The following is a 23,551-nucleotide window of genomic DNA, read 5'->3' on the forward strand; positions in this document are numbered from 1 at the left end:
ATACGGTGGCTACTGTGGCTGCGCATCTGGGGAAAGACCCCGCATCAGCGTGTAGGCTGTAGAGGGTAAAGTCCCGTATTGCTTGTGTATGGCCAGGGCCCGGGCCTCCCTTCGCTGTGCGTGGTGCACTGGGTGCATGTTGCGAGGTAGCTAGAGGACATACGGTGATGTTGCTCCGGATGGCATTTACGACACTACCAAGGGGCTCAACCTGTGGCAAGACGCCAACGAGATGGACCTCACTCTGGTCACTGACAAGGCAATTTTACCACGCGCATCGGCATCTCCGTCATCCGGGACTCGACACCCGACCTCGCCTTCTTAAGGAACGTCGAGGATGTGGGCTGGGAGAACACCGCCATGGAGTTCGGCAGCGACCACTACATTCTAGAGACCAACTTCAAGGTGGCTAGGTGTAAGGTCGGGAAACTCACGTTCGTCGATTGGGACCATTTTCGCAAGATTCGGGAAGGACCCGGGAGAGCCAGGGCACCCACCAGCCTCGAAGAATGGTGCAGAGGCATCCGCAACGACGCTTCCGCGGTCACTAAGAAAGTGAAAACTGATCTCGACGTCGAGCGAATGGACAGCAAACTCGCCCATCTGATCGAGGCCAAAACACCCTGATTCGCCGATGGAAGGGTCAAAGACCCAATCGCAGACTCCGAAAGAAGATCTCGGAGCTCAACAAGGTCATCGATGACCACTGCAAAGCTCTCCGCAAGATCATCGCAAGGACGGACAACGTTTTCCGCCTCGTTCGCAGAATCGCAAACCGACACCGAGGCATGAAGAAAAACAATCTCCTCAGGCTGATCAACGCCTTCGTACAATGCCACTTCACGTACACGATTTCTATGCACAACTGGCTCAGAGCGGAGCGAGACAAGTTCAACGCTCTCATCCGCAAAGTAGTCAAAAGGGCTCTCGGGCTACACATCAGGACCCATACCGAGGATCTCCTCAAGCTGGGGGTACATAACACCGCCGAGGAGATTGTCGAAGCCCAAGAACGCGCGCAACTCACTCTCCTGACCACCACAGAGGCAAGTAAACGCATCCTCAAAAAGCTGGGTTACCACCTGCAGGCGGCATTCTCGATGGTAAGTACCCAGATCCCTAGGTGCATTCGAGACAAGTTCCAAATGGCCCCCGTGCCCCGAAATGTCGATGCCGTCCACAATGTGGGCAGACGCAAGGCCAGAACAGCAGCGATCCTCAAACAGATCAAGCAACAAGACATCAAAGCAAGCTTCGTCGACGTCGCGGAGCACAGTGATGGGAAGACTTTTGCCATTGTCGTGGTCGACTCCAGCGGCAAGATTTTCAATAGCGCCGCTATTCGCACTTCAGACCCCGAAGTCGCCGAGCAAGCCACCATCGCCATCTCCTTGCTAGACGGTTGTGGGCCCGTGATCTATAGCGATTCCGAAACGGCAGTTAGGGCTTTTGAGAAGGGTTGCATCGCCGAGCAAGCTGCTCCTCTTCTTATATAGGGTCTCTAGTCCGCATGCTCTTATGCATAATTCGATTCACTGGTTTCCCGCTCACCTAGGGTTGGTCGAGGGTGCTCCCCCGGACCTCAATGAGCCTGCTCACGATGCTGTGCGCGACCTCATCGACCGCGCTTCCTCTGTAAGCAGCGCCGACCCCTCCTCCCTACGGCCACAGGGACGCTCCCGCTGCTCACAACGAGGTTATTAAATTCTTCTGCATGTTTAGAAAGGTCTTTCCACCTCCTCACCCCAAGTTGTATAGGGTGCAATCCGTTTCTCTTAGACTGTTACAGACCGGCACATATCCGTGTCTGACCGTTCTACACGAAGTTTACCCCGACTTATAACGCGACGACGCCTGCCCGTCCTGCGTGCAGACCTCCACTCTAGCCCGCAAGATCTGGGAGTGCTGGTCGACGTACCCTAAGTTCACCAAGGAGGAGTGGGACTCGCTTCTGCGTAGCCCCGCTCTAGGCAAGCAAATCCTGGCCGTCCGGCGCGGCCGCGACCGGACCAGCGTGCTAGACCTGCTGGTCCCGACGTGGGACTAGCTGGTTGCGCGACGAGTTCGTGTCCTCGCTGGACCTCCACTAAAGTTCTTTCACTCACTCACGTCTTGCCCAGCTCCATCTTTTTCTTCTTCCTTTAATATCATCTCTATGTGCGCCTTCTAGCCCTTCGTTTGATAACCATTCATGTGCGTCGAAACCACGGCAGCCCGAGGGTGCTATCGCAATAAAATGGCTCCTGTAAGTATAGTTCTCGCAGCAAAAAATAAAAAATAAATAAAAAAAATTATATTTGGTGCAAAATCAGCTCAAAGTTCCAACTATATATGTATATATATTGGTTATTTTAATTTGGTCACGCAAACACTGAAGGTGGGACGTGCACTGCCACGAAAACCACCCGCGATAAAACTATATATATATATATATATATATATATATATATATATATATATATATATATATATATATATATATGGCAGACAATCGAAATTATTCCCAACAGTTGGGGATATTTGTAGAAAGGAGGCAGATGTCTCAGGCTTGCTGTTTAGTGCAGGAAAAGCAGCTGTTTATGGCATATAACGATGAAAGTAGCGTAATTACAGTGTAGTGCGTGGAATTAACTGCACCCCCCCCCCCTTCGCCCAAGGTATTTAAATGAATAAAAAAATACCTTGGTGAATGAAATACGGCGAACTGCAGGGTAAAGCATAGGTAGGAATTAAAGCAATATAAAATATCGCTGTCATGAAGCACATGTTTGTGCAGCGCTAAATAAACAGGAAATGAAGGATCCCAAAACGACGTAGACAAACGTTGACTTTCAACTACTTTATTTTGAAAAATGTCGAACCAACCTAAACACATGCAGACATGATATTGGGGAAAGAATAAGTATGAAAATTGGTTCGACGTTATTCAAAATAATGTAGTTGGGAGTCGGCGTCTGTCTATGTCGTTTTATTTATTTATTTATTTATTTATTTATTTATTTATTTATTTATTTATTTACTTTCAGGGCCCGGAGGTTTTGTGTTCCTTCATGTTCCGATTATCTTGCACTGCACCAGCTGGACCAGCTGGTGTACCTCGCGGACCAGCAGATGTACCAGCTGGACCGCGAGTGAATTCTTCTGGTGCAAAAGTCAATTTAAAGTCGTAGTGAACATGAAGTTATTCGCGGAATGTAAAAGGGTGCGATGGTTCCAGGCTTCAACTTTGCAAATGCAATAGTATGCCTTGGATCAGACATTTCTAATCTTGAATAGTGCTGCTTCCAGAAACGCCGCAAAGAAAACCTCCTGGCTACGATCCCTGATTCAGAAGATCCCCTTCCCGGAAGGCGATGTGGCGGCCATGTCGAGGGGCATAACTCCTTTATAAGAAATGCGAGAGCAGGGTACGTCGTGAGAGACGACAACATCGCCTGTGGCGACGTGATACAGAGATTTAGGTTAGGGGACGCAAGCAGCTCCGAACCGTCGGAGGACGCAAACCTCCGGGCGTACAATAGAACCTATGCGAGCACAAAAGATCGCGAAGGGCCCACAGTGGTGTTTGCGTCCCCAAACGCTTGGATGCGGCTTGCGTCCAATAACCTTAAGTTCTCTGACTTCGACCTCCCAGTATCACCTCTGCAAGCGAAGTGATATGCATGCGCAAGGAAGATCACTCGAAGTGTTCATCCTCTCGTGCGGAAATCTGAAGCACTCGAGAGATTTCGAAGTTCGTATAGCGGCCTAAGGAGGTGAGATCGTCTGAGGACCAATTGCTTCGAAGTAAAAATTATAATATTAAGAGCACCAGTAAGGGACGACTTACTGGTGCTCTGGAGGGCGCTAGGTTACCGGGTGGCAAGTGCGCTTTTAGGGCCTCGTACCGCGTGTGGCTGCTGAAATAACTTGGAGAGTTTCCTGTTGGGTCAGTTCGCACATGATGCTTCAGAAGAAAAAAAAAAGGAAAGGAAAGAGCGCAAGGAAAACGGGACAAGAAAGAGACAAATGCAACGCTGACTTGCATCTGAATAGTTATTTTTGTGACGCAACATATATACATGGTAGGAACTTGGGTGCAAGCCAGGGGGCGCACTGTGACGCGCCCGAGTGGCGCGATGACTGAAGTGAGTCAGCTAATGGGGCGGGGCAATTATGGACGTAGGAATAGAAAAAAAAGTAAAGAAAAGGACTAGTCGGATACCAAATTAATTATCCAAGTATTCGACCTCTTTCTGTGAGAGAAAGACTGCAGCTTGCTCACACACGGTATAGTATTGACACACGGCTATAGCTCAAAACGGGGGTTCGAAGGCATACATACATAGAAGTCGATTCAGAGTCTCAAATTCAGAGCGCTTCAGCACAGGAGTACTATGGTACGATGGTATAGCATTTGGAACATCCCGCCAATATCGACGACCCGGCCGAGGTCCCATGAGCGCTCTTGGCTTTATTACGATAAGGGAAACGAAGTAATAATATATTCATGTGTAAACGGCCTGGGCAGAACACGGTGCTCACCGCTATACCACTGCAGGCTGTCGCTTAATCTCTCGGTCTGTATAGTATATCGGTCTCGTGGCTTTCCATGCTGTTGATAGGCGAGCCCATGCATCAAGAATTTTTTTTTTTTCATCTTCGAGGCTTACGGTCCTGTGAGCGTGAGGGAAGTGCTGCTGAATGCAAGGTGCTTACAGTAACTTCTTCGCTGCCACAGGCGTTGAAGTCGATACCGTCCAGTATGCGCGCGTATATATGTTTGTGTTCGTAAAACGTGTGTTGTAACGGTATGCAGGGTCGTGTACGCAGCCTTTGGGCAAGAAGTACAATGGTCGCGCTACTTTTTAGTTGCCAATCATCATCAAGGGGTGTCTACTGGAGAAGGAGAGCATATAAGAAATCGATCGATTGTGAACTATGCGTCCTTCAATGTGGCCGGGACAGCAGATAACGTGCAAGAATTCAACGTGCTAGCGTTGCTTGTAGGTGTTCGTCAAACATCTACCCGAGACCACCGGCGGCGACTTGCAATAAAGCACCTCTGCGGTCAGAAAACTTGCAGTGGCAATTCCCGCCCCTTAATATACCTCACGGCGATGCCGCAACATCGGCGGGCGCTTTGGTATATCCACCGTGTTGATCCTGCACTTATAAGTCCATGGTGACGGCGGCGCAGCGCCCGGTCCCTTTGTCGGTAACTCGCATTTTTCTACTCATATGCGTCCATATGCGCTGCGGTAGAGAAAGGTTGGTGGTTAAGGGAGGCACGACGCAGCTGTCGCAGCATTCTTGAGCGGGCTCGAAAGCAGCAAGTGCAGCGTCGATCCGATCGAGCACCCCGTCTTCCTCAGAGGCGCCACGCAGTCGGTCTCCCACGCACCGGCTGTGCACCACCGGGTCCCGGAGTGGCTACAGGATGGCCCGCCAAAGTTCCGAGCCGTGTTCTGGCGATGATGTTTGCTCGCATCTTTGTTTATACCCAACAATCCGTCAGCGCTATAGAAACACCCACGCGCGGAGAGACGTCGGCAATGGACCCTGCCGTTGGTTGTAGAGTGATTCGGTCCGTACCGCGCTGTACTCTGTACGGTGCCGGAGCAGCCCATCCAGAGCATGCCGGCCGAAGAAGAGGGCGATGAAGAGGCGTCCGTGCACTCGGAGGTGGCGGCGCCGTGAGAGCACGGGCGCGCGTTCGTGCGCGCGCGACGGCACGAGACCTGCCGTTCGCGACCAGTGCGCCCCGAAAAACGACGAACTGCCGCCTCCGCCGTCATGCCCATCCTCTACACGGACGGCAGCAACAGCGCAGACGCCGGAGCCGCCACCTCCTCCGCCGCATCGGCGTCGCAGCAGCGCGACGACCGCTCGGACAAGAAGCGCCGCAAGAAGAGCGCCATCGGCCGCTTCGGCCGGGCGGTGGTCAAGTCCTTCAAGAGCAGCGACAAGAACTGCTCGCGCCACAAGGATGTCGAGATCGCCAACGAGAAACTCCGGCAGATCAACCGCGGTGAGTGCGCCCTCTTGGCGTCTGACCGTTCGCGGCGGGATCCACGCGACGTGAGCGCACGCCCGCGGCCCGCGTCCTGTACACATGACGCGATAGGCACAAGTACAACGCATTTCCGGCACATTTTCGGCGTTGGCGCGCGCGTTCGCTTCGCGCCGCTTGATAACCACGCCATTATCGTGATTGCTGTGAGTTCCGAGTGGTAATCGCTTTAGTGGAGGATCGCACGGAGCATTTTATGATAAAAGCTACGAGGTCGTTATCGCGAGTTCTAAAAAGAAACGCGCCAGCGTCTTGTGTTGTCTTATATCTTCGGTGGGAACAGCCGTGGCGGGATGGCTCCTATATACTCGCGGGCAACTTTCTGTGGCAATGAAGGGAAAAGTACGGGCGCGTGGCTGCTGCACATGTGTTACGGCGCCAAGTAGTCCGCCAGCGTTTGATAGTGCTTCCGTAGCTCGGAACAGACGCTGAATCGACGCAGCTTCCACATGCAACGGTTTCGCGTTTGCCCAGACGCGGAAGGGAAAAGCCGCAAAATAAGTAAACTTTTGCGTTCAGTGGTGTGTTTTATGTTACTCAACTGTTGCTTATAAGGTGGTTATGTTTTCTCTTCCCCAGCTTAAACTAACGTGGATGAAAACACGGGACACTTTTCAGAAGCGCTGTCACTTGTGCGCGCTTTGCCTCTGTAGCTTTCCCAATTCATTGTCAAAGAAAGTTGTCCGCGAGTATAGGCCTTTATTGAATTAGCTGCTAAAATATAGATAAACGCAAATAGAAACGCTTTGGTAAATGGCTAGGCACATATGGACGAGACGAACTGCGTTTTGTCCTGATGTGCTTAGCCGTTTCACCATGGTAGTTTGTGGCTATATATATATATATATATATGGTGCGCTTCTGACCCCTTTACTAACGAAAGCATTCGAGCCTTTCGTGCCACTTCGTTCAAAGTTAAGTACTCGACATGATTTTGTGTGGTTGCCAAAGACTTTTATAGCATCCGTATTCTTTTCTCACTGACGAACCTCGCCGTGAGTGCTTCGCGTTTTACGTGATTCTTTTTAACACTCATCTGACGTATAAAAGCGTTAGTCGATACGATAAATGAAGCATCCAACGCATATTGTGATGTTTCGTATATTCACACTCTTCCTATATATTCGCGCGGGAGTATCGCTAGTTCAGAGACGTGGGTTCGGGATCAGCGAGTGGCGTTGTTACGTCATCCGTCGCCTCTCGTTATCTCGCTTAGTCTCGAGGGGCACTGAGCTCTTTAAAAAAATATAGTATTGCCGAAGTTACTGAAGAAATCAGCATTTGCCTCCGGCGACACCCAGCACTGTACAAACCATAGAGTTTCATACAATTACTACAGAGGGAACTGTGGCACTACTATCTACGGGAGCTACAAGCAGGGCAGCTCAGCCAGCATGAGAACGATGGGTAATGCTTGGATTTGTCTAAACTTCATCCTTCTGGCTTTTGAATGGCTTCGTGACATTGCAGAGTTGTCCTTCTTAAGAAAATACTGCGTAATAAATTAAATAAAAAAATTTTCCGACGGCAGTATTCGAACACAGGACCTCAAAAGCACAGAAGCCCGATATTGAAACCCTTACGCCACGGACGCATGGTAAGCGGAACCACTGCAATTAGCTAGCAGCGATTATGCGTGCTTGCAGAGTCTTATTACTCTCTGCATTACAAAAAAAAATATAAAGTGCTTTGAAATTTAGGCCAATTTAGGCCCAGATAAAGCGTAATAAAATAAACCACAAGAACGTCAGAAGAACCAAGCACGAATACCAGAAAAAATCCATGTACTAATTCCGATGGTGGCTGAATGATCGCAACGGCAAAGTTCCCTCTAGCAATTGTGGGACACTCTATGGTAAAAATGCTCGGTAGTGCCCTGATGGCTCGTGAAACAGACTTCCGGGCCAAATAAGAAAAAAAAAAAAGAAACAGTGGGCGCTGCCAGCATGTCGCTGCGGAATGATACGGCTTCGGGTGACATGCCGCCTCAGAGAAAAGTGTCTCCTCTGCCGTGCTGCGTACTGTCGTGATGCACACACGTTGGTCTGTGTGGGTGTCTTCGCGATCGCTCTACCTAGAGTTGGAGTGCTTGTTTGCGCGTGCCATGAGGTACCTCAGCTCTACCAGTAAAAAAAAAAAGTCAATGCGTCCAACTGGTCACACTAGTTGGCAATTACATCCAAATGGAATGAACTGGAAGCCAGTTGGAGTGTTGCACTTCAACGGGAGAGCCCAATTAGACTTGACAGTTTCGAATCGTCATGACAATTTTCCGTTTGGTCTTATAATTGGAATTCGCTTGTTGTTCCAATTGGTTGTACACATTATAATTGGGGACCAATTAGAACGACACCTTTACTATTTAAATGATTGGTAGTTCCACTGGTCGCACAATTCAAATTGGCGTCAACCCTCTGGAGCATTGCTGTTCCAATTGGAATCGTTTGACAAGGTTGTGGGCCCAGTTTATATGAAGCATTCCGATTAGACATCTTCTGATACCGCTCGCGCCGGTTGCGCCACCGCGGGTGGAAGGGAAAGGTAAACAAAATTAAGATTATGGGACACTTTACTTTCGGGACACTTATGAGACACTTTACTTCAACAACTCAATGAGGTGTCAGGAAAGACTTGAGCGGAAGTTTCGCGACGCACACTTACGAGTTCTAGCTCTAGCGCTAGAGGATTAGGTGAGAACGTAGGAGCAGCGAGACAAGCCGCGTCTGCTTTGCTGCGCTACAGGCCCTGCTTGTTACTGTACAGCCGACCAGCTCCGGAAGACAACAAGGAGTACCAACGCCTACACGAAACGATCCGCACCGACACTGGGCGAGCAGAATCACCACGATCTCGCAGGCAGACTGGGAGATGGGATGAAGACCAGTTCAGGTAAGCTGGACGCTACCTGTACTTGTTGTTCTTACACCTTGAAACTGAAGCAGGAAATGAGAGGCAATACATTAGTGTGTAACGTTCACGAAAGCTTAGAGTTAGTGTCCATTGTTCTTCCAGTGTGAGTTAATCTTAGTGCGGTTGCATTTTTTTATCGCTCGTTAATTTTGCTGCATCAGTTTAGAAGCGCTTGCGGTTGCGTATTACAACATTGTTCACGTCACTTGATATTCTTTAATCGCCTCTCGCAATTTGGCACTGAACTGGCGGTTTCACTTGCCATGAGTTCGCAGCTTGTACCATTCTTCATGGCGTACATTTAGACAGGTCTCAATAGTATAGTTTCTTATTCGCGTAGGAGCACAGAAACAGACGTCACGCGTTCTAAAATAGAGAAAATGTCTTGTTTTTTCGCAAGATGTCAAATTTTGTTTTATCAACATTTAAAGTGAACCACATTGCCAAATTCATGATAATCATCGAAATTTTGTTCGCACCGGAGGCAGAGCTAACTTACCGCACGGAATAGCGAGGGTTGCGAGTTGCGGTGGTCACCGAACTGTGCAGACAAACCGTGTTTCACGAGCCCCAGAAAACAGCAACTCGGCATTGAAGCTGCTCCCGGAGCATTTTCCCTTCGTTGTGGTACTCTTTTTGGTGCAGTCAGGCCCTCTCGTGGAGCTAACTCATTCAAGACAAATTGGTTCTGAGTGTGTTGCATTACGCCGTTTCCTCCACTTTTTGTTTATTTGTACTTCGAGACTTAACAATATGAAGTCTTGGGTGGCATGACTAAAGGCAATCAAATTGCCTGCCAAAGGCCATTGCAACAGAAGTAGCAGAATGTCAAGATGTAACACGACTTTCTTGCACAAATTGTAAATCAGATATAATCAGAACAGTCGCATCTCTTAAGCTCAACACAACGCATTAAAAGTTCCTATAGACATGGTGATAATATTGCACAATCCAACACAACTCCACATCCTCAAACCACACATGAGGGTAAATCACCGGCTGTCAAATTTAAGAAAATAGATAAAGAAACTGAACAATGAAATGGTGCAACTTCTAGTGCGCACTTAAAATGTTTTTCTCTTTAATTCAGGTATGAGAATGGTCTGGGATGTTTTGTCAAGTAGGGTTGCGATTACCTTAAAGGCAATATATCTAAAAAGAGAACGTCAATGTCCAGCTAATATTCTGAGTTCACGCGTTCAGAATCAGAATCAGAATCAGAATCGGTTTTTATTGAGATCATTAGAATGATTACAAGTTGTTAATATTCAGGAGGAGGTCCCGGAGTCAAAGACTGCAATGGGACCTCCTTTACAAAGTAAACGTAATAAAACAAAAGTACAGCAGTTTTCAACAAATTGTTAAAAAATTACAGGTTTTAGTATGAATACCGTGACTGAAGAATTACATATGCATAAATGTCATGAAAAAAAAAGCACTGTAACACAATCTCGTTGACAACTGATGAAGTAACTGCGTAGATGACGTGACGAACACAGTAGAATTTGTTAACTCGAATGTATATGTGAGGCAAAAACAGAAACCTAACGGTATGGCAATGAAAATGAAATGAAGGGACCCTGAAAGAATGGTTATGAGTATGGACTAGGCGTCAGTATTCGACAGAATGTAATCTTTTAGTTGTTTCTTGAATTCGTGAATTTTAAGTGTTTTTATGTAAATTGGTAGTGTGTTCCAGAATGCGATAGATGAAAAATGGACGCTCTGTTTGCCATAATTAGTATGGATTTTAGGTAAAATGAAGTTCCTATTTATTGCAAACCTGGTAATATTAGTATTTAATAGAGAAGACTGTGGTAACAAGCTATCGCATCGTGTGTAATTGATTTGACGGAACAAAAAGGTACCTAGATTATATTTAACGAGTTGTGTGACTGTAAGAATGTGATTAGTTCGTAAAAGATATGAGGCGTTGTTATTATATGGGCTAAATGTAATTATCCTAATAGCCTGATTCTGTAGAATTTGCAATGAGTTTAAATGGGTTACGTAAGTGTTTCCCCGGCAAGTAACGCAGTAATTAATGTGCGAATGAATAAATGAAAAGTATAATGATAGTAATATTTGATGGTCAAATATGTTTCGTGCTTTTAGAAGGACCCTAATCCCGTAGGTAATCTTCTGTTTTAGTTTGGTTATGTGTTCAGTAAATTTAAGATGTTTGTCTACTTCTATGCCAAGATAATTGCATGAAAAACTTGCAGGGATAGGACTTCCGCCCAATAAGATAGGAGGAATGGAGTGAAGTGTTCGTTGGTGGGAAGTGAATACAACAAATTTTGTTTTAGACGGGTTTATCTGTAGCTGGTTAGTTTGGCACCACTCCATCAGGCTGTGTAAGTCGCTATTAAGGTTAGATACTAAGGTTGTAATACATTTATTGGAAATAATAATAGATCCATGCATGAATTAATAATAGATCCATGTATCTATGCTAAACGAAAGGAGCTGCATCAGTCACATGGCTTCAAAGCGAAAACCTGCCATATCGCCGCGCATCCTCCATCGGCCTCTGACTGCTCATTTCGTGGCACAAACAACAAGTGGCCATACACAGTTATTTACCTGTCAAGACACTCCGAAGCAAGCTGTGTTGAAATGTGAAGCATTCGTCTCTTATAGCCTCTATACATGTCTATGAGACGTTAGGCATAATCAACCAATCATACACGGTAGACAGAGCGATACTTTCCTGGGACGGCCACTCCTGCCTCATAGGAAAATGTTTCTGAAGCATTAGAATAGTTGGAGACTATAGAAAGGGCGAAGAGAGAGAAGAGATCGGTTGACAGAAAAGAGGAAGGCCTGCTGACCGCACCATCCAAATATACACTGCACGAATAAGCATAAAGAGGAACTAAAGGCCAGGCTTAGCTTACAGGGAAGCATGTGCACTGCGTGAGCAAACGTCAGTACAATGACTATCCGCAATGGGCGAACAGAAAGAAGTCGCATTTTCGCTCGAAAGGCGAAGCATCGATTGCGATAGCAAATGAGTAGACAGCTATACGAAGTAAGGATAGTAGTTTTATTGGCCGTGTAAACTTGGAAACATTCGCTTGCTAACTGAATTAACAAGCATGGTGTCAGCGCGCACAAGCAAACGTGACACATCACACTCGATGAGCGCGGACACTCTTTATTAAAGCGCTGTCGTGAGCAAGCGCGGCAGCAGCAGCGAGCGAAGGGACCTTCGTTTCAAGCGAAGTGACTACCGCTTCAACGCAAGAGCGGCTAGAACGCAGCGCGCACAAATGTATGAGCCGTCTGCAGATCCCTTTCACGATACGGCGTACGCGACCGTGCAAAGTACGCACTTGATAGCGGAGTTCAAGTACGCACTTGATCCCGAAAATTTTGACCACCTGGGGTTCTTTAACGTGCACCTAAATCTAAGTACACGGGTGTTTTCGCATTTCGCCCCCATCGAAATGCGGCCGCCTTGGCCGGGATTCGATCCCGCGACCTCGTGCTCAGCAGCCTAACACCATACCTATTATCAAGCTGACAGATTGCGGACGAAATTTGGTATACAAAAGCTAAATAGACGTTAAACGCTCTGCCAGTAATTCCTGAGCTCATACGGTAAAACTACACTACGCATTTATTTGCGAGAAGTGCGCCGACATTCTATCTAAGAACCTGAGTTTCTAAAAGAGGGTTTGTCTACGTTTCTCTGATATTTTCTTCATATGTCCATGTCTCACTTTCGTGTCTTGTTTGTATGTCAATTCCAACATATAGTTAACCTATTTTTGCCCTGCGTTGGTTTAGCGGGCTGTAGCGCAGTCAGCCATATTTTGAAATCGCAGCAGGCAACATATCAACGCGAAGTGTCCATCTACTTTTTTCTTTTTTTTTACACGGGAAGGGTAGATGGTGCATGGAACGTGTAATCTTTCTTCGTTTGTAACCAATAAACCAGAATAACATTATCAGGTTCCTAGAGAAAAAGAAGCTCCAGCCGGAATCGCTGGTGACTTTGAACCTGTTGGGTGATAGGCGAAAGCACTTTTTGAGCACTCCAAAAGTGTCCCTGTTTATCCACTGCAACGCGTCCTATAAAAGCGTTTACACGTATACAAGCTACAAGAGTGGCTACCATGATTGCATTCTCGTACTTGCTTGCTTTTTCTTTTTTTGGCAGAAACCTCCAAGGACGTTATGAGGTACCACGACGTGTCACCAGTTCCTACAAGACACCCGCATGGCATCAGCATGGTGGCCGGTGTCAGAACGAGAGCCTATTCGGACTCCAAGTGAGCAGTTTATTTCGTTAAATGAACGTACAAACACTCTAAACCATAGCACAAAACACTGACGAGCTTCGGAAGGCTCCAAATATTTTGCTCTGACATTTTCTCTCACTAAGAGGTTTCGGTACCCCGTAGACGGATGTGTCATGACGTCACGAAAATTTGGCTCTTATTTCTGCTGTTGCGACCGATGAGCAAAGCCAGAAGAAACGGTCGCAGTACTTTTGTTCATTTTATCTTGACGGGCCGCAGTTATACATAGCCTTATTGTTGAACGACGACCCGCCGTGGTTGCTCAGTGGCTATGGTGTTGGGCTGCTGAGCCCGAGGTCGCGGGATCGTATCCCTACCACGGCGGCCGCATTTCGATGGGGGCGAAATGCGAGAACACCCGTGTATTTAGATTTAGGTGCACGTTAAAGAACCCGAGGCGGTCAAAATTTCCTGACTCCTCCACTACGGCGTGCCTCATAATCAGAAAGTGGTTTTGGCACGTAAAACCCCATAATTGAATTTTTTTTAAACGACGTCAATAAATTTAGCTCTCTGTCACGACGTCACGAAAATGTCAATGACGTCGAGGCGGGCATTTTCGGATCAAAACTTCAGTGCTCAAACTGTTTCCCAACCTTCATATTCCTTAAATGCCATCCTTTTATGTGCGACGGTTGTCAGTATACAGTTTCTACAACTTCAAAAATATGATTGCACCAGTTTGCTTTATGACTATGGTGCCAGCACTTGTCTATGGTTCGAGTGCGCAGTCTCGAGAGCGTTTCACTCGCCGATGATCGCTCCGTAACTGCTGAGCACGAGGTCCTGGGTTGTCCGAGGTCCGAGGTGGAACTTGCATTACGACGGGAGCGGAACGCGAAAACGTTCGCACTGAGCTTCGGGTGCTCGTTGAGGGTACACTATACTCAAGAATGTTCAGTTGAGCTGTACTAGTAGATTACGCTTCTGCAAGAACAAAACAGCTACCCTGCACGTGACAAGTGGTTCGGTGAGTCGGGGGAAAATATGTGCAGGTGGGGCACGCCGCTTCGAAGTTTCCGTAACATTTTTCATGTCTACTCGGTTCTACCGGGTGTTTTATTGCGAAGCAATACTACTTTAGGTCGCACTTCAGCCCGTTCCGTGGCGAGGCGGTGGTAGGCACCATTGACCTTATAGCGTGACCTGGCTGCGTGACGTCACACCACGTGACCTAGAGTGACGTCACACCAGCTGTGTAAAAACGGGGCCCCATCTCACGCCGTCGCGAGGCGAGGCGGTAACCACCAACGGCGGCCTAACTCCCGCTCCTCTCACCAGGGGCGCTACGGTCGGTGTGACGTCACACCAGCTGCGTAAAAACGGGGCCCCATCTCACGCCGTCGCGAGGCGAGGCGGTAGCCACCAACGGCGGCCTAACTCCCGCTCCTCTCAGGCATTACTGAGTATATTTACTCAATTACTACCAGCTGATCCGAGAATAACACACTATTGCTTCGCAATCACTAGGCTTAACCAAGCTAAGCCACGGCCGTTTTTTTATATTCAAGTTAACGTAATTTTTAAAAATCCTTTGTGATATTTAGCACAAATGTGCTTATTACATAATTGTTTAATTAAGGAAATGTCGCAAATTCACATTTACACTAATTACTATATTAGTGCCCATACGACAATGCACGGATTGAAGCCAGTGATTTCACAAGGCACATGCACTTGGAACGAATTTTGAAACCGGCACCAGTTTTGAGATAAGCGCAGTCAAACTTCAAAAAGCATTACTGTGCCACTTACTTCTTCGACAAAACACCCTTTTTATGCATTAAATTTCAAAAGTTACTGGGTCATAATGCATTTCGTATTTCATAGGGCCCCCACATTTGTTTTTATTAAAGAAACCAGTAAAGTCTCAATCAGTATTTCTCAAGCTCTTCCAGTACGTGGCCGCTTGTATTAGTACCAAACCTACCATGACCATGACCTCATCTTTATAAGCCTTCCGAAAATTTACTTTTTTTTCGATGACGCGGATACATTTGCATTTTAATTTATTTAAAAGACATTAATCACAGGAGAGACAGCTACCAGAAATGCTGGTTGTTGTATTTTTGCCAATAATTGAATTAATAATGCATTTTCTTGAGAAAGATGTATTGGCTTTTTTGATACAACGAATCATATGTAGGTCTGTGTGGCTAAAGGCACATCGCATATGTGCTTTAGGTTACAACCTGTTTCTTGCCTTTGATTTGACTACTAGGAGAGTCGAGAAATCACGTTCACAGTGTTAAATTGATGAGAAAGGAATGAGAACTCCTGGAACCCATCTTTGGCTGCGGTGTTGTTAAGTTCCAAGAATTACTCTTGTATGTGATCAGGAAGATCGTCTACAGTGCATCAGAAAGGAATGCGGGAAAGTTTCAGTTGTACATTCTCATGTGCGTCAATATCATGAAAATAGCTTGAACTCTTCTAGTAAGCTTGACAGATATTTCTTGATATTTTGTTGCAGCTCCATTGCAAGTGGTTTCTCACCGAAGACTTCATTCAGACGCTGGAATCGAGCAACATTTTCCCTTTAAACTTTTCTCTCCCGAAGAGCTAGCTTGTCCAGGAAAGCGTTGATGGCATCTGTGTGCCTTATAATGTGGGTCTGTGGGCCTTGTACTTAGCGGTTCAATTCATTCAAAGCTTCGGGCACGTCTACTAAATAGACAAGATAATTCTTAAACTGATCATGAATGTCATTTAACAACTCTGTCTTGTCCGCTTGAGTTGGCATAAATAACTGCAATTAATCAAATAGCTCAAAATACACGCGCAAGAACATTGACCTTTAACAACCAGCGATCAGATGTGTAGAAGAAGAGATCCGGGTGGGCACAATTCATGTACCAAAAAAAATCTTTTTGGATATCGCGTGCCAAAATTACGATATGGTTATAAGGCATGCAGTAGTGAGGGACAACGGAATAATTTTGACCATCTCGGATTCTTTAACGTGCACCCAATGCACGGTACACGGATATTTCTGCATTTCACCCCCATCGAAATGCGGCCGCCGTGGCCAGGATTTGATCCCGCGCCCTCGGGCTTAGAAGCGCAACGCCAAAGCCACCACGTCACCACGGCAGGTAATTAATCTCCTGGCACAACTGAAGAAACAGCCAGGTATAATGACGGTCCCTTCTTCGATGCGGTTGTCGATGCGGAGCGCAGTTTCTAAGGTGATTTCGCGAGCAGCTGGAAGCGTCTTGGGCGCAAAAGCCTCACGGTTGATCAGGCGGTGTGTTGTATTTACAGCCGGGTTCTTCTTGACCAGAGTCACAAATGCAGACTTGGAGCCCAGCATGCATGCTGGGAGCTGCATCCGGGAAAACACCAACCAACTTTCCCACGAGAGCTTTTCCTCTTGAAGAAGTTGGGCAGTATGTTAATGATATTTTCATGTTAATGTCTTTGTAGCTAATTTCAGTTGCTTTCAGAAGAAAAACTTCTCCTTCAGCTGATTTTCTTAGACAAACTGAGCATAAACCAAAAGTGGGGGAAGCTGTGCGACGTCTGTTGTCTCATCAAATTTGATGGCAAAGATCTGTGAGATAGTTGTATTTTCTCCGTCACGTTAAGTCTGATATCCTAAGACATGTCACTGACGCACTGCTTAACTGTGCTGTCCGATCTGACCCATCTTGTTGACACACTCATGATCGACAAGACGAGCAGAAGGGAGATCTTGCACGAGGCCTCGACGATATTGCTATGCTAAAGGAGAACTGCTGTCCCATGATTCAATCTCGACCGCTTGGGCTCGTGTTCGTTGATACTGAAGTAGGCGAAATCTTTGCTGGCCGGTTCCAGATGAGGCTTCGTGAGGTACTCCTTCAGCTTGAAGGGCTTCACGCTTTCGTTAGCAAGTGTCTTCTTGCAGATGCCACACTGTGGTAACTGCACGCCATTGTCCACGATATACGACAAGCCAAAGCTGAGAAAACTCGTTGTATTAGGGGTGCCCGGATGTTCAGGGAGAAGACATTCAGACAGCTTAGTGCACAATCGGGGTTCTTTCGACTAAGGCGGCGACTTGTCGCCTTGGTGGAAAGGAGATTTAAAGCCTAGGAGCATCACGTGAAAATATTGAAGCATAGTCGTAAAATTTTAAGGCAGACCTCGCGGAAACGGTAACAAAACACGTGACACTAGCGTGATCCCTGCGCGGCCGCGTCGATTTCTTCGTTTCTTCCGTCTGGTGCGCTACCAAGATGTTATAATCTGATGGTGCCGACGTTCCGGGGTGATTTTCTGTAGCAATCGTTACTCCGCTTCGTTAGGCAAGTGGACTGCGCGCGCCGCCCCTGCCTGGGCTTCTTAAACTCAAGCTCGAGAGCACGGCAGCTGCGGGTGCTCCGTAGCGAATGTCTGTTGCAATCGAGAACTGCAAGGGCGCTTCACGCTGTGAGATGCGCCTTCCAGGTACCGGAGGGAGAAATAGAAGCCTAAAATGCAGATAGAAAAAAAATAGCGGTTACTCCCGCAGCCGGGTTGCTTTCCTCTATGGTCATCGCCTTGCTTCAGCCCTTGGGGCCCGGACTTTATATGCGATAGCGTTTCTTTGGGTACTTCCCAGAATAAACTTTGGTCGTCTCGCACTTATAAACGGAGTGCGAAGAGGCAAAAGTCTGACGTGAACGGTTGGTAAAAGGCATTCACGCCATTCATGATATGACCCCCACAAAGAGGCTCGTTACGCATTTGGGGGTCATCACCCGCAATTTGAGAAACACTTGAGCCCGACAAAACTGGCGCCTCGTGTCAGCATCGTTTTTTTTTTTTTTTGCTTTCGGCCCTTAAGTCACACTATATTCAGCGGGATTGTTGTTAATTTAAGCTTTATACATCTTCTATCCACGCAAGAGCAATAAAAAAATATGTCACTGGTCATTTGCGACACATAGTGTTCTCGACCTCTACGCATTTTATATTATTAATTGAGGAGGTTAAATCTGAATGCCAAAGCCACAGATAGCCTTCGTTGGCTCCCTATTAATTTGAATTGGACGCTCGCTAACGTACGTCCATGTGACTTGAGGTATCTTATATCTCCTCTCTACTGAAATCTCATCGCGCCATGCAACGTTATCATTGGGCCTGGAGCAGACAGCGGAATTGAATGACAGTCATGAAGTAAGCGGTGACTCCCCGGCAGCTTAATGGCTTTGAGGTTGCACTGCTAAGTACGAGGTCACGGGATCGAATCCCGGCCGCTGCGGCCGGACCCCGATGGGGGTGAAATAGAAATACATCCGTGTATACCGTGCATTGGGCGCACGTTACCCCAGCTGGTAAAAATTAATCAGGAATCCCCCACTACGCTAGAATCTCCCACTATTGTAGAAGGGTAATTTAGCGATACAGAAAAAAAAATTCTCTTTAGTGTTCTTTTAGGGAAATTACGCGGCTGGCTTTATAACTAAAGACAAGTGTTCTTCTAACCTTGAATTGGCTAATATATATCATTCCGCTCTCTGCCCGAAAGAAGCGCCGATCACAGAAACATGAGGAACACTCATCGGTGATTGCTTCATGGACGGAATATCTTCCCGCCTGGCTTTGCGAACTGTTCACGGACGGCGTTATCTCACCACATAGCCTTGGATTGGAGTTCTCAAAGCTGTAATCTTTTCGCCGAAATCAGTGTTGGACATATGGGTCCTTATAAGCCAAGTGTGATAACATAGGCCGCCATCGACCGAGGCATGGTATGCATATTTGAACTCGCTTGTATTTGTCAATAGTTCTATAAGCTGTTTAGGCAGTTTCCACTTGCTTTCGTTATTCACGCTCGAATCGCCCGTTATCGCGTATTCAAGAGTGTTCGCGTGGCGACACATACTTTTGGAGGTTATATAAACACACAAACACACAATCGCGGTGATCTTTCTCTGGCTAAAAACGAAGACCGCCTCACAAAGCCCGGTCCCAGTCGACGGGAGGATAGTCCGAACATGACAAATAATAATTTCACACCAATAGCAACACAAAAAAGAAAGGAGGTTCTTGCAGCGAAATTCTTTTAAATGTGTCACGAACACCAGTTGACCTCCAGTGACATTGTTATTACTACGACATAATCAACAGATGCTGAACAGACCGGTCGCCGCGAAGAAGACGACGCGGTGCCTCTGGGTTCTTGACAAATATGAACGCGAATGTGTTTAATTATAGTGCTTTGGCATTTGCGTCGTTTGTTAGCCACGTGTTCTTGTATGGAGATCGAAATTATATAGAAGATTCCTGTCTCTCTTGGAAACGCCCGGTGACGACAGTTATAGGTCGACATTTTGTGCGTTGGCGGCAGCAGTCGAAGGGCCGGCCTCAGTTGCGTGAGTGCACTCTTGCAGCAGAGTGATGTGACCGCGTGGTCTCCTCTTGTGCGCGACCTGCTGGCTTCGCTGCAGGAGCCTGCAGGAGGACACGGGCAGCCTGAGCATGCACATGCAGCAGCACAGCGAGACAACCCCGCGCGTCAACGTGGCCGTACTTCGGCAAGAGGTGGAAGAGTCGTTCGCGGTCATCGAGGCTGAGAGCCCCGTCCCGTCGTCGTCAATGTCCACGGCCAACCTCAGCGTTTCTGGTGAGTGGACAGCGCGCGGGAAAGCGCGCAGGAGAACGCACTCGTCACCATCTGGCGCTCAATCTTAACGGTTTGTCGCGGTAGCTCGCTTGCTCACTCACTGGATGGCGGAGTCAAAGAATTGCTAATTAACTTGTGAACTTACGCGCGAGTTGATGATCTAGTTGGTTCGACATGCTAAGGGCACATTCAGAGCGCTCGTGGCGTGTTTTACCTTCTTTCGTGCTTTGGCCTTCTTGCACTGCTGCTTTAGTATTGGCCAGCTCACCTTTTAGGTTTTGAGGAATCAATCAATCAATCAATCAATCAATCAATCAATCAATCAATCAATCAATCAATCAATCAATCAATCAATCAATCAATCAATCAATCAATCAATCAATCAATCAATCAATCAATCAATCACATGCCGATTGCTTGTAATACGATCATGAACGTACCAAAATTGAATCGACCAGGTACAGAAGAAAAATAAAACATGATCAGGTTAGGGACATCAGGTGTAAGCCTTGAAGAACTTAATGTGGTGCTTGAGCTTTGACTCGTGGTTAAACCACCTGGAGCTGTCCATGTCTGTTTTATGAGGCAGGAATTCATGCAGCGCGAATGACGGAGGTTTGAGCTTATAACTGAGCAGCAGAGGCAGTGCGAGTGCAAGCGTGTATTGAAACGGGGTGCTACTTCATAGTGGTGTCGTAGTGATGCGTAAAGAGCGCTGCAGTATTCGCGCGCACGCAATTTTCGCAAATCGTTAGCTGTGTCACGCCGAGGCTTAGTGCCTGGAAAGGGAATGATATATGCTAGCAGTGAGACGCGTGCCACGGGTATCGCTGATCGACGTCCAGATAAAATACTTCAGATACCACATCGGTGGCGTTTCCAGTGATACAAGCCACGGGAAATGATAAAAAGGACGCGGCAGGGCAAAAACTGCACCGATTCCGCGTTAGCCGGCTTGTCCTCAGTGTTATCTTTACAGACGAGCAAAGCAAACTTGTAGCACCCAGTATACCGTCGATAGCCTGCCATAACACGCGCGCCTGATAGCTTCTCACAAGCAGCATAACTGCTTCTGCTGGAGTGAAACAACGAGCATTCATCTATGTGCTTCGCATCTATAGCAACGACGTGACCGCAATTTTTTTATGAAAGCCGGCCGCGCTCATGGCCACCTCTACTTCCTCCCGAGCAGCAGAAGACCTGGCATCGCTGAACACTCAGCAGCTACCACCACCGGCCGGGCCCGCCGTGCTGGAGTGCGGCCAGATGCAAGAGATCAAGCTCCACAAAGCGGCGGGCGGGGACGACTGCAGTCATCAGCGGTCAGTCAGCAAGAACACCACGTTGTCTGACCTCAGGTATCACCTTCCGTCACGACGTCTCCGTGTATATGGAGACGCAACTTGCGTTTGGACATTCCGATTAGTGGCAACAGGCAAACGACAGCAACAACATGAACATCGCGCAGCATGTAAACGTAACACAGTGCTAACGCAAAACAATAACATAAGTCACTTTGGTGTGTAAAGTACTGCAAAACAATTCTACTTTAAGAAACTCACTGACGAGAATAGGTGCCTAAGAGGTGTCTGGCGAGAAGTTCGACGTGTTGCACCGTATCGCTGCTGTTAGTTTTCTTGCAGCTGAAGGCCTGCCACTCAGTAGTAAGCAGCGCATCTCATCCGTTGGCGTGATGTGATGACTGGCCTGATGTGAAGCAAATATTCATGCTATAGATACAGAATATCTTTCTGCAAAGCGTGAATGGTATATAAATTTTGAGGCCTTGAGATGAAACTATTGCTCGAAGCCAACCCCGATTTTCCTCTACAAAACAGTCACAGAAAACGAAGGAGATGTTATGTGTGCGATACAGCGTCCAACCAACGCAGTGGCGAAGAAACTAAATATACATCAGAAGCTCTAGCTTTCACACTACTTTAGTGCGCGTAGTGGCTCACTAAGCCATGTTGAAGTGTATGTACTGACGTCAGGTTGTGTCAACTCACCCATACCTACATCCAAATTAGGAGGCACTGGCACTTGACAGCACCTTGAGACATCACAGCTGAAGAAGTGCCTCTGTCTTATTTTGACTCGTTGAAGAGCCACAAATGCAGCTTTCTCGCACAGCACATGTCCCTTACACGGCTGTAATTATGAACTAATTGCGACGAAAATTGTATGCAGCTTGGCAAAGGCTTGTACTTCGGAATCACTTGCCTGAAGGTGTGATAGCTGTTACTTATTCTTTGCATCTCGATTAAAAGACACAAGTGCCCTTCAGAGGCGCAAGCGCCCTTGTTTCGAAGGTGGAACTTCTCATGAATTCTTAAATTAACTGCAGTGTTTGTAGCCCACTGCACTTCTCAGAATGCGCAGCCGTGCCAGAAACGCAAGTGCCCTTAATTGAGAGGCGGAAGTGTCCTTGATTCTTAGATGAAATGTGGCGTTTGCAGGCCACTGCCTTGCGATGGCCCTGCACAGAGTGTACAGCTATGCCAGAGATGCAAGTGCCCTTGATTCAGTGGCGCGAGTGTTTGTCGATTTTTAGATTAACGGAAACCACAGCCTTCGTAAGACACTGCGCTCTACACAATGTGCGAGCAGATATGTGGAGCGCACGGGATAACGAGCGCGCGCCTAAATCCACGGGCGCATTAAGACAACCACGAAGGGAACTTGCGCTGTTCGAGAAAATTCGCTGGAGTGTCTTGCAAGAGGTAACCATTGCCAACAGCGCGAAGCGCCGCCACGTGTTCACACGCACATCTTTTCTACTCGCGCGCGTCTCTGTGTCTCGGCAGGACGGCAAGCGTGGCGGCGGCCGCCAGTGCGGAGTTCTGCGCCCAGGTGGCCCGGCAGTTGAAGGACGTCTCGGTGCAGACCGACATGACGCTGATGCCCGAGGTGCCACCCGAGCAGCAGCACAAGAACTCGCGCCTCTGGGAGGCGCTGCGGAACTTCTTCAGCGCGCTCCGAGACTTCTTCCTCTGTGCCGCGCTCGCCCACAAGGAAGCCGCCGCATCCGACTGACGCCGCCTCCCACCTCATCACCTCTGTGTTGACGTTTGCGTGCCCGCACACCGAGAAAAAAAAAAAAAAAAAAGGGTTACGCGTCACACCTCCGCCTGCTGTGCGTGCCAGTTTGCCCGTGGTTCTCGCCAGACTCTCTTGACTGCTCCCCCACGGTTAGGTCAAGAGCACGGCCAGTCGTGCATCCTGTTGAAAACTGTCACCACCCCTCCACCCCAAAAAAAGAAGAAAAGAGTGTCGAAGTTGAACAAGACGAGAGTTAAGGAAAAAAAAGTTGCAACATCGGGACGATCACCGCGAAATTCGCCCCACCGTTCCTTGTCCTTCACCCTGAGCTCCCCTCGCGTCGTATGCGCTCTGTTGCAGTTCATGTACATGTAAAATAAACTTGAGAGTGAACGTCTGAACATTCGTTGTGGGGTGCAAGTGTCGGAGTGAGGCTTTCTGTAAGCCTGGGCGCAAATCCTATGTAAAAGGAGGGTGACAACGTACTAGTTTGGCTGCAGTCAGTTCGGGACGCTCTATAGTAGCGGGCGAACTGGAGCATGCAAAACTGCCGAACAAGCGCTGCCATGAGGGGCCATTCTGCCTTCGGAGGTGCAACCGAGACAAACGCGTACCCTCGCAAGAGCAGTTTACGATCAGTTCTCG

At 47.6% G+C, this 23,551-nt stretch overlaps 1 protein-coding gene across 2 annotated transcripts; it reads left to right on the forward strand.

The window, feature by feature from the left end:
* The first annotated feature begins 5,425 nt into the window (after positions 1–5,425).
* On the forward strand, positions 5,426–23,307 carry LOC126540687 (uncharacterized). 2 transcript variants are annotated; one of them, XM_050187526.3, is made up of 6 exons: positions 5,426–6,010; positions 8,795–8,941; positions 13,131–13,242; positions 19,689–19,864; positions 21,057–21,222; positions 22,672–23,307. In XM_050187526.3, the coding sequence occupies exons 1-6, from the start codon at positions 5,776–5,778 to the stop codon at positions 22,898–22,900; spliced, it is 1,065 nt and encodes a 354-aa protein (XP_050043483.1). In that variant the 5' UTR covers positions 5,426–5,775; the 3' UTR covers positions 22,901–23,307. The 2 variants fall into 2 exon arrangements, with proteins under 2 accessions (XP_050043483.1, XP_050043484.1); XM_050187527.3 differs by having other exon boundaries at positions 5,427–6,010; positions 8,816–8,941.
* Positions 23,308–23,551: the final 244 nt, after the last annotated feature.

Source organism: Dermacentor andersoni, chromosome 2 (assembly GCF_023375885.2).
Source record: "Dermacentor andersoni chromosome 2, qqDerAnde1_hic_scaffold, whole genome shotgun sequence".
Lineage (NCBI taxonomy): Eukaryota > Metazoa > Arthropoda > Arachnida > Ixodida > Ixodidae > Dermacentor > Dermacentor andersoni.

Bases quoted from the DNA above. Each gene is read 5' to 3' on its own strand.
- LOC126540687 (XM_050187526.3), top strand. From the start codon at position 5,776: ATGCCCATCCTCTACACGGACGGCAGCAACAGCGCAGACGCCGGAGCC. The intron at 8,942-13,130 runs GTAAGCTGGACG...TTTTTTTGGCAG, and splicing joins TGGGATGAAGACCAGTTCAG to AAACCTCCAAGGACGTTATG. The intron at 13,243-19,688 runs GTGAGCAGTTTA...GCTTCGCTGCAG, and splicing joins AGAGCCTATTCGGACTCCAA to GAGCCTGCAGGAGGACACGG.